Here is an 11,732-nt window from a genome sequence, read left to right on the forward strand (position 1 = left end):
ATAATTTTTTTCCTTTAATTTTGAGGTACTTTCCTCTCCATTATTCTCACCCCTCCTAACCATGTCATTCTCAGGAATCGAATATTAAAGCTTGTGATAGGACATTATGTAATCTTTATACATTACTCACCCCACGAGCAATAGCATGTCTTGTCTTATGTAAGGAATTTTTCTCCACTTGCATGGCATTCACCCACTCCTCATTAAGATCTTACATATCCTTATCATAACATTCATGCTGACCTCCGCGGATGAGTAAAACATACTCATCAAGAGTATACTTCGTAGAGGGTCATTTGTCTCTCTTGGGAATACTTCCCAATTGATATGGAAGCATGATCAAGGAATCCTGATAGATGACCCATTGAATAAATTTAATTATGGTTATTCCAAATTTTTGGCATCATTCCATGACTCTTGAAGACTATGAAGTCCAACTTAAAAAGTTGGAGTAATATTTTCAAGGTATATTAAAAATATGACAAGTTAATACCCCACTATATCTTTATGATGAAGTCTTCCTCCCCTTTACTATATAAATAGAACTTGTGATGAAGAGAGAAATAATCAAGTGATAAAGAGCCACAACATATAGCATTAAGAATATCTCAAAGTGATAGACGATTTGTTATTCCTGATGATTATGTGGTTTTCCTACACAAGTCAGAAGGTGACATATGAATTGAGAATGACTCAGTTATATTTTCACAAATTATGGATAGTGATAATGCTGATAAATGATTAAATGTTATGAAAGATGAGTTAAAAAATAAGAGACAAAATGAGGTTTGGAACCTTATTGAGTTACTAGAAGATGGTAAAACAGTTGTTTGTAAGTGGGTTTTCAAGAGCAAACATGACTCTAATGGTAATTTAGAACGTTATAAGGTCATACTTGTTGCAAAGGGCTATACTCGGAAAGATTGTATTGATTATAAAGAGAAACTTTTACCAGACTCTAAGAAAGACTCTCTCAGGATTATCATGTCATTGGTGGCTCATTATGATCTTGAGTTATACAAAATAAATGTAAAATTGTCTTTCTAAATGAGGATTTAATGGAAAATGTCTATATGGATCAACTAATGGAATTCATAGAGAAAGGAAAATAACACATGATATGTTAACTTAAGAAATCAATATATGGACTTAAACAAGCTTCCCAACAATGGTATCTTAAATTTAGTCATACTATTGTATCCTTTGGATTTAAGGAAAACATTTTGATCAATATATATACCTAAATATCAGTGGGAGTAATTTTATCTTCTAGGTTCTATATGTTGATAGTATCTTACTTACAACTAATGATCTTGGTCTTTTAAATGAGACTAAGATATTTCTCTTTAGAAATTTTGAATGAAAGATGTGGGTAAGGCTAGTTGTGTGATTAGAATAAAAATATTTTATGATAGATCACAACAACCCTTAGGCTTTTCTCATAAAGCTTATATTAAAAAAAATTAGAGAGATTGAGAATGGATAAATGTTTAGCATATCTCATTCTGATTCAGAAAGTAGACAAGTTTAGTATCATATAATATTCAAAGAATGATTTGAAATGGAAGCAAATGGAAGAAATTCCTTATGCATAAGTAGTTGGGAGTTTAATGTATGATCAAACTTGTACGTGACCATATATTAGTTTTGCAGTTAGAATGTTAGGAAGGTACCGGAGTAATCCTGGTATAGCACATTGAAAAGTTGTAAAGAAAATTCTAAGATATTTCCAAGGTACAAATGATCACATGCTTATTTATAGTTGATCAAATCATCTTGGGGTAGTTGGATATTTAGATTCAGATTTTATCAAATGCACAGACACAAGAAAATCTATTTTCGATTACATATATTTATTAGTTGGAGGAGCTATCTCAGGGAAGAATGTGAAGCAAACTGACATTGTTGCATTCACTATGGAAGCTGAATTTGTGGTATGCTATGAGGCTACAGTTCATGCTTAGTGGCTACATAAGTATTTCAGGACTTGGGCTAGTCAACAATATTGTCAAGCCGCTGAAATTTTATTGTGATGATTCTGTAACAGTCTTTTTTCCTTAAAATGACAAGTACTCCAAATATGCTAAATATATGTAGGTGAAATACTTTACCATTAAAGAAGAAGTTCGTAAACTTAAAGTGTCAATTAAGCATATTAATAATAACTTTATGATTGTAGACTCTTTGACAAAAGGGTTACCACCTAAAATATTTATTGGTCATGTTAAAAATATGTGTATTATGTCTAATAATAAATGTTGAACATTATTGATATTAATAAAGCTTTAATGTTTTAAACGCTCTAAGTTCTTTAATATTTAAATTTCTAATTAATATTTTATTTTAATACTCGTGTACCATCTTATAATACTAATGTTGAAAATAAAATTTTCTTTCTAAATGACATTATGACTATATATGGGGAGCGCATCTATTGTTCCACAGTTTGTACCACTCCATGTATCATAAATTTATGATTGATGAGAAAAATATTTAATAATTAAATTTTAACTTAAATGTATTTTTTCTAACCAATCACATGCCTATGGGACATGCAGTGATACAAATTGTATAACAACAGATGTATACCCCTATATATGTCATATGAATAAGACTAATATAGTAGTAAATAGAAGAGACTATATCAGACAAATGATATTGTCATGGCTCTTATCGGTTCTCATTCCTAATCATGACTTGAAATGTATTGAATATGGAAAACATATCTTGATTATACACATCATATTTGATGTTCATAAAATCATGAATTGTATTGTTACATGAGCCAAACAAGAAAATGTAGGAAATGTATCATGTAATATGAATGGATATATTATTTTGTTATGAATGAAATGGTAAAACTCTTCGGAAAGAATCTATATATAGTGCTTGATGGAATCACTATAGTCATCAGAAAAGAAATTGAAGCATTGTCCCTATCTTTGCCCAAAAAGGTTGTCTCTATCGACTATCAATTAAGGAAGAGTATAGAAAGAACTGAGAGAATATAGAAGAGTTTCTCTATTGATGAAGAACAATACACAACATCTATATAAAAATTGATCGTCATAGATAGATGTTATTAGTAATTTATTATCATTTTTATTATATGAAAGTTATAAATTCTTAAGATCAATTTATACTTAATTTCTATAATAAGTATCAACACTATTAAAAGCATCATAGTCTTCACCAATAAGGAAAATCATCAGATGCCACATTAGCTCTATTATTACTGAGTAAGGCTCCTCTCCATTAATGGAGAGGCAAGTGACACACATTAACACACAAAATGCAACATGTAATAACAACTTTACCCTTTTGTGTATCATAAAATTACTTTTTTGCCATTAAAAATATGAGCAAAACAATCACTTGCCTCACCATTAATGGAGAGGATCTTTGTTCATTATTACTAGAGTAGTTGTCTTCTTTACTTTTGCCTTTATCTTTGTCCATGTTATCTCTTGTCATCTTCCCACAAAACTTCAGGGTTTGACCTTTCATAGCACATTAGTTGCACTAAAATTCTTAAACTTGTTTCTAGAATTACTTCTACTCTAGTCACGGTTGCTTGAAAAACACATTTTGCTTCTACCTCTTGACTTTGTAACCAAAATCTCTTATCTTGAAGAACCTAGTGACTATCTCCTCATAGGTAACGCACCATGAGAACAAAAATTAGACAATGAGGTTATGTAAGTTTCGTATGAATCTAATAAGGAACCAATCGACCCTTGTCTTTCTTCATCAAATCTAATACCCATAGCGGAAAGTTGATTAACAGTTCCCTTGAAATATTCAAATGATAAGCCAATGGAGTTCTATCTTGATATTTCCAAGCCTACATCTTTATCAAAAAAATCTTGTTATATACAGTCTTCTTCGCATACAATTATCCAAGCTTATTTGTGTTCGAGTATCTGTCTCTACATTAACGTTGTTCAACACGTTATCAAACAAATGTACCCATAAACATGTTTATGCAAAAGACTCAATTCTTCATTTATTTTATTAATGATTAGTTTATAAGTGACAAATTTCAATTTCTTATGGGCATGATGATTTGTAGAAGAATTTTGCAAGAAGATATAGCATTACTCTTTTAGAAAAAATGATACATCCTCATACTAAATGCTCTTATTCATTAGAAAGTGGCATATGTTATATAAAGTGATATCTTATTCATTATTGATTGGTTTACAAGTGATATATATCATTTTTATGTGAAGAGAAAGGTTTGGTAAGAAGATATAACATTGCTCTTTGTTTTAGCATTAGGCTTCCCGACAATGAACACAAGTTGATAGAAATTTTTAACATAAAGTAGATCATTCATCTTACTTTTCCAAAGGGCATAATTAGAACCATTAAGATTCAACAGCCTGCTTATATTGACTTCCATTGTTCACCACAAAGAAATTACAGTCACTTGTTGGAACTAAAGTGCACAATAGAATAATATAGGACATGGATATCTTTAAAAATGATGATAGAATGAACATGTGATTTAAGACTTAACAATTCACATTAATATTAGTCAACAATGCACAAACAACAGTTTGTTAGCCTTGTAAGGTCGGTGACTTAGACGTTAATGAGAGATTGAGGATGAACTAACAATACACAAATTGAAATGTTGAAATATTAAAAATCATCAAATAGAAAGAGGAACCGAGGAATACATAATTAAGTCTTATTTTTTCATACAGGACACATTTACCCTTACACACATTAATAATTTTCTCTACGTTCCTTCTGTACCCAACTAGACAAGAGGCGAGAAATTTTTTTATTTTTCTTTCAACACAATATAAAAATTAGTAAAATAATATATTATTTTATTAACAATTAACAATATAAGCAGTAATATACTGTGACAAAATATATATCATTCAATTCATCTTCTTTGTTACTTTTTCTTTGTCTCTCATTTTCTTAAAGAAAAAGTGTAGCTAATGAGCACATTCTTATCTCAAAAAACAAACGACAAAAAGATAAGAAGCAACGTCAATCCATACATTCGAGTAACCGCATCTAGCCATATACTCATTAAAGATGACTGCGCGTTTCAACTAAAACAGACAAAATTATTGTATCAAGATTGACTTGTGTTACCGTCATGGCATACGCTGATACGCACTTACGTACCCAATCACCTTTTATTAACAAGATTTTTTTGTCTCAATTTTTTTTATCCTATCAAATAACATATGTTATTTTATATTTTTATTTTTTTATTTTTTAAATAAATGATAACTTTTATTTGAATTGAGATACAATATCACATAAAAGGAAACAGCTCATCCTCATACCTTTTTATATGCCGCGCTTCTCCACTTGTCATATCCTAACATTACAAATTAAGGTTAAAATTTTCGATCAAATCTTTATTATTATTATTATTATATTAATTATTTAAAATTTATTCATTTATTTCAAATAGATAATAGAGATGTAATTGAAATTATTAATCAATTAGTGTAATGAAAGTATAAAAATTAGGGATTTTATAAGTATAAAAAAGTGATGAGTGATTTGTATAATTTCGCTAAAACTCAGGGGTCAGTGTAATTTACTCTAACAGGTAATAGTTTGTCTGCTCACTTAACAACACTAAAATAGTCTCAGTCTCAAAACTTAATTTCTATATAAACTTATGTCTCTGGCAAAGGCTAACAAATCGTCTCATCGTAATTAATAAGAATAGATTATTAAGAATTTAATTTTAAAAATTGTTATCAAATATAATAAAGAATGTGAAAACTTTTAGCATGTTATTTATATTAATGTATTAACAATATAAAAAAATCTTACTCTGCCGTGATATTAAAATCATTTCCAATAACACTAAATTTCTTTCAATTTCATCATACTTTAGATATCACTTTTACTTTTTATTTTTGAAAAATGGTATTAAATACGATATTAGTAATAATATGTAATACAATAACGTTATCTCCTTGTAACTTTTGCAACAAGCTGTTCCACACACTTGTACTTCAGCATTTATGGGATTATGTATTCAATAGTTATTGAACATTTCAACGGGTACAGCTCATAAATCAATGTGCAGCCATTTAAGATTATCCATATCTAACAAAGATATGTTCCCTAAACAATATTCTAAATTATGTCTTACATCTTAAAATAAAAAAAATATTAATTTTTAATTTTTTAATTAATATAACCGTTTTTATTAATAATAGGAGTTAATTATTCTAACACTTCCTAAATTTTAGTAAAATTATATAAACCATTTTTTTTTTCTTTCTAAAACCTAAGGAATATCAGTATAATTTATTTAATAATGAATATGATTGTGACTAATGTATCTTTCCTATCTATATGAACCATATTACATGCAAACTCGTCGGTGATAGCCAAGCTAGTTCGCATGTTGGAGGACGTCTCATATTTATCCTTCTAGTTTTATAGATATTTAGTAAGTTGCAATATTAAAAAAGAGAAAAAAAATGTATATATTAATAGTTGAAGAGTTTTTTATTGTATTTTACACAATTTATTTTTTAGTATTATTGATTCTTCAAAAAAATTTAAAATAGAGATAAATAATATATTAATTGTGTATATGTCTTTAAACTATTATTAGTAAATATTACCCTTAAAAAAACTACTTTTTTTTTCTTTTTTTCGATATATAATAACTCAGCAGCACCAAATTTCTACAACCACATCCTCATCATTTTCCAGTTTCCACACAACACTCTCACTAGTCACTGACACTCTATTCTCACTTAATTAGAATGTTGCCACCAACAGGAACCATTGTCTTCAACACCGTCGGAAGACCCCAATACGGTTTCGATGTTTTCTCCGTCGACCTCCACCACCAACCACCGCACGATATAACAGACCACCAACCACCGCACGATATAACAGACCACCGCCTCACCGACGGCGTCTCAATCAACTTCAACGCCCAGTTCATCGACAATGATGACGAACAAAACAGCATCGTCTTCATCTCTGAACGAACCGGGTCACCCCGTTTCTATCTAACCCGACCGGGAAACAAACCACAGCCTTTGCCTTTCATCCCAAACAGCCTCTTTCACGATCGTCCATCAATAAAACACGGTAAACTGTTCTTCGTTTCAACGCACGACGAAAACGATACCGTTTTCAAAAGCTGGAGTGCGGTTTATTCTACTGGTGTTGACGGCGACGGAACCGTCACAAGGCTAACACCAAAAGACGTGGTTGATTACAGCCCCGCCGTGTCACTCACCGGAAAATTCATTGCCGTAGCTTCCTACAATTCTCGCCGGTGGGGTGGCGATTTTCGCGAACTCAAAACGGAAATTGTTGTGTTCCCTGAGTCTAACCCGGAGAATCGTGTTATATTGGCTGAACATGGTGGATGGCCAACCTGGTCACAAGATTCAACCATTTTCTTCCATAGAATCGATGAGGCTGGTTGGTGGAGTATATTCCGGGTTGAATTACCCGACCCGAGTTTATCCACTTCTCCGTGTACTCCTATTCGGGTCACACCGCCTGGGGTTCACTGTTTCACACCGGCAGCCATGCACAATGGAAAATCAATCGCCGTTGCTACTCGGCGGAGAGGTAACAATTTCCGCCACATTGAGATCTTCGATCTCGAATCCAAAACATTTCAACCAATCACTAATTCAATAAACCCTAGTTTTCACCATTACAACCCTTTCGTTTCACCGGATTCGCGTTACGTTGGGTTTCACCGATTCAGAGGTGAGTCAACTCAGTCCGAGTCAACATACCCTCACCTCGATCGTGTCCTATCTCCAGTGCAGGATTTACAGTTACTTCGACTAAACGGTGCGTTTCCAACGTTCTCTCCTGAAGGAGATTTCATTGCATTCAATCACGCTCTCGAATCCAACGGTGGAGTCAAGATCATAAGATCCAACGGTTCAAAACGTTGGACTTTGCTTAAAGGACGAACATGTTTTCATAACTCATGGAGCCCCACTGAGAAGCACGTGATATACACTTCAATCGGTCCAATTTTTGAATCAGTTTCAAAAACGGTTCAAATCGGTCGAATCGAATTCGATCCGGTTCATCTCACAGACGATAACGAAGAGATTCCGTTTACTTTAACGATTCTCACAAGAGACGAAACCGGAAATAACGCTTTTCCGTCATGCTCGCCATACGGAAAATCAATTGTGTTTCGATCAGGCAGATCTGGGTACAAAAATTTATACATAGTTGACGCCGTTAACGGCGAGTTTAACGGGAGCTTAAGAAGGTTAACAGAGGGAAATTGGATCGATACGATGCCGTGTTGGTCACCAAAGGGTGACGTCATAGCTTTTTCTTCAAATATGCATAATCCAAAAAATGCTGAAGGGTTTGGTATTTATGTGGTGGGGCCCGATGGGAATGGGTTGAGGAGGATTGAGGTAGCAAAGGGAGTGGAGGCAGAGAGGGAGAGGTTGAATCATGTTTGTTTTAGTGGTGATGGAGAGTGGTTGTTGTTCACAGGGAACTTGGGTGGTGTGACGGCGGAGCCGGTGTCGTTGCCCAACCAGTTTCAGCCGTATGGGGACTTGTATGTGGTGAGGTTGGATGGGAGTGGGTTAAGAAGGCTGACGTGTAATTCGTATGAAAATGGAACGCCTATGTGGCACGATAGGGAATTGGTGTTGTGTTCAGTTGATGTTGATGGGGATAGAGATAAGGTGACGGGTGAATTTCAAGAACCACTTTGGATCACGTGTGAGAATTTGGACAATTGATACAAGTCAACTGTTTGGAATGGATTTGATTTGGACACCAAATTTTAATGGAATAAAGTTTAAAATGTTTGCTGAAATAAGGAATAAACTGAGATTTTAAAATGTGGAATCATTTGTAATGGTTATGGATAATTATGATAATGATATGCAATGAAGTTTTTGAATTTGGCTCTTTAAAGTTCATTGAAAGGATAATGTGAACTACTTCATTGAAAGTGGGTAAGGATTTTCTATTACTCGAGACACAATTCTCATATAATAACAAACAAAAATAACATATAATGACATGTTTATTTATTTATTTACCATGAAAATATATTTTTTATTATTAAAAACACATGGAAAACAAGTATTTGAGAGGATTTTTGTTAATCAAAAGTGAATTGCCTGATTTGGAGAGTAATGAATGCTTTGAAATGACCATTACTTGATAGTAAAACTATTGTTCAAAATATAGTCAATTCCAAAATAGCCGTGAAAAGGTATCAATTATTTCTCCAAAGTGGGGGTAAGTTGAAAGTGGGGTGGGGAATATACAACTAGTTTGATGTTTGTGTTAGGTTTACCTAACAGAATGAAGAGGTTCTTCAATGATATTTCCATACACTAAATTTCTTTTTTACTTTTTTTCCACTATTCTATTATTAGGTTATTGTTGTTTATTAAGTGTAGTGCCCCGATTTCGAGTACACGATCTCTTTTGAAGTTATCCTTATGTTTTTTGCAGTTAAAACATAGAAAATTTAGTTTAGAATAAAATTGTCTTTTAAATTATAGTTATGGATTTAGGAATCGTTTGCGAATTGGTGAAGGTATTAACACCTCGTTCACTCATAATAAAATAGTATCCTGTCTAATTGCATGGATTAAATATCCTTCTTTAAATTATGTAAAAAATAAATTATAAAGAAACAAATATTTATTTTATTTTGTGTCTGATAAACATAACTCTTGTTCCTACGTGTCCCTATATGAATTAGGCAATCAACACTACCTAGTTCTAGTTTAAAATTAATTAGCTTATTAGTTGGATTTGATTAAAATTTAAGAAATTATTTAAATTGATTGAAATGTAATTAATAGACAAAGAATTGAAATAGGTCATTTACCTCCTTCCAGTTTCAATAAATAACAAAGACAAAACTAATGATCACAATCACTTCTCGACTCGAAGGGGGAGAAATATATGACACGAGTCATAATCTCGCAATCGGATCCTTATTAAAATATTTGAAAATAATTTAATCTTTTATTATTTATATTTTTATCAATCATTAATTATTGAGATATGATTATTTTATAATAGAGTTTAGTACAAATAAAAGACATTATTATTCAAATTCATGTATAAAAGGAAATGGTAAAAGATAATACTTGCAGATGTGAACATTGTAGACAGACAATTAGTGGTACTAAGCACGTGAGGCAAGATGAATGCATGGTCGTCAATGTATTTGTGATCCACTTTTATAATCCATTTTGTAACTCATTTCTAAAGATTGAATGATTTCTTCCAGTGTACTTTGTTTAGAAATATATGTTTATCCTAAATATTGTAAATGGGTTGCTTCCATTCCATTTGCTTTATTCAAGTTTGCTTATATCCAGGTTTGCTTTCTCTTTGAAATATGTATCCCTCCAAACTCTTTTTTAGCACACTATGCATGTACATGTGTCATAGTGTGAGAACATGAATGAATGAATTAGTAGGAGGGAGAGATTGATGGGTGAGAAGTTTTTATAAATAATTGAGAATGGAATATAAATTCATAATATAAGTAAATGAGAAGTTTTTGCAAATTTTTCTTCACATTTATTTGCAATTATTGCACATAATATATAGACACAAAGTATAATGACACTTAATCTAGACCATACCCTTAGTCAAATCTAACAACAAAGGAAGTTTAAAAATAGTTTATTATATGAAGCGAAGTTTAAAAGAAGTTGAACAATATCTAAATCAAACAAATTAATCTAATGTATAATCCTTTAGCCATGTTGGTTTGATATGTTCGCCTTTGGACCTTAAAACAATAATGGAGGCTCTATCATTTCCCATGCCATAAAAAAAACCTTGTCATCAAGATTTAGGAGCTCCCAAGGTGAAGTTTGCAACCCATAGTTGGTGTTGTATTTGCTGGAATGGAGGTGTGGTTAGCATGTGAAGAATTAGTGTGGCTTGGTGTAATACAATTGGATGGCACTACATAAGAATCCAATGAAATGGACGATCTAGATGAAGGCAGTAGTGGGTGGGAAGATCTAACGGCACCTGCACAAGCTATGTTCTTGTTCTCTCTAGCCCGTATGCTAGCTTTTTGAAGGGCCCCTGGACACGTGTTGATATCGTGTCTCCCTAGCTGCAGGACATACAGTTGAGCAACGGTCCAGATGAAGACAAATTTGTGGGACACATGTTGAGTGGGCAGTAAACCATGTCCTTCTACTGTAGAATTTTTTCTATATTTCACTGTTCAAAAAAAGATTCAACGATGCTCTAAATTGGTACATGTTGTAAGCAGTTGGATAATGGAATTAATAGTTCAGAATGGAACCTGTTAGTACCTTTATTTTGAATTAATGGTCGTGAAGGAAAAAATGACACTGCATTTTCAGAAATGTGGGTGGTTTGGAAATACACAGATCTTGGAATTTATTTTCTGGGAGATGGGTAACTGGAAAGAGAGAATTCTTTAGAGAAGGGTAAAGTGAGTCAAAAAAATTTGTTTGCCTATGATGAAGCACTAAAGTCATTATGAGTGTTTGATATTCATGTTGGTTTATGTTCTCCTTCTTTCTTTTGCAACTTAATACTCTCTAATTCTTCCATGGTATCTGAAGAACTAAGTAGTGTAATGAATTGAGACTCTAGATCTCCATGAAACTGACGGAGTGATACATGAAAGACTAGGTGGATTCTCGTAGTAGGAGGTAATGATAACTCACATGATACTGCTCCAATCCGACGTTTGACCTTGT

The 11,732-nt window shown here is 32.5% G+C and overlaps 1 protein-coding gene across 1 annotated transcript; it reads left to right on the forward strand.

The window, feature by feature from the left end:
• LOC109360960 lies at positions 6,685-8,855 on the forward strand. Its single transcript, XM_019606205.1, has one exon. It carries the CDS (start codon positions 6,768-6,770, stop codon positions 8,748-8,750), a length of 1,983 nt encoding a protein of 660 aa, XP_019461750.1. The 5' UTR covers positions 6,685-6,767; the 3' UTR covers positions 8,751-8,855.

Source organism: Lupinus angustifolius, chromosome LG11, assembly GCF_001865875.1.
Source record: "Lupinus angustifolius cultivar Tanjil chromosome LG11, LupAngTanjil_v1.0, whole genome shotgun sequence".
Taxonomy (NCBI): domain Eukaryota; kingdom Viridiplantae; phylum Streptophyta; class Magnoliopsida; order Fabales; family Fabaceae; genus Lupinus; species Lupinus angustifolius.

Bases quoted from the DNA above. Each gene is read 5' to 3' on its own strand.
- LOC109360960 (XM_019606205.1), top strand. From the start codon at position 6,768: ATGTTGCCACCAACAGGAACCATTGTCTTCAACACCGTCGGAAGACCC.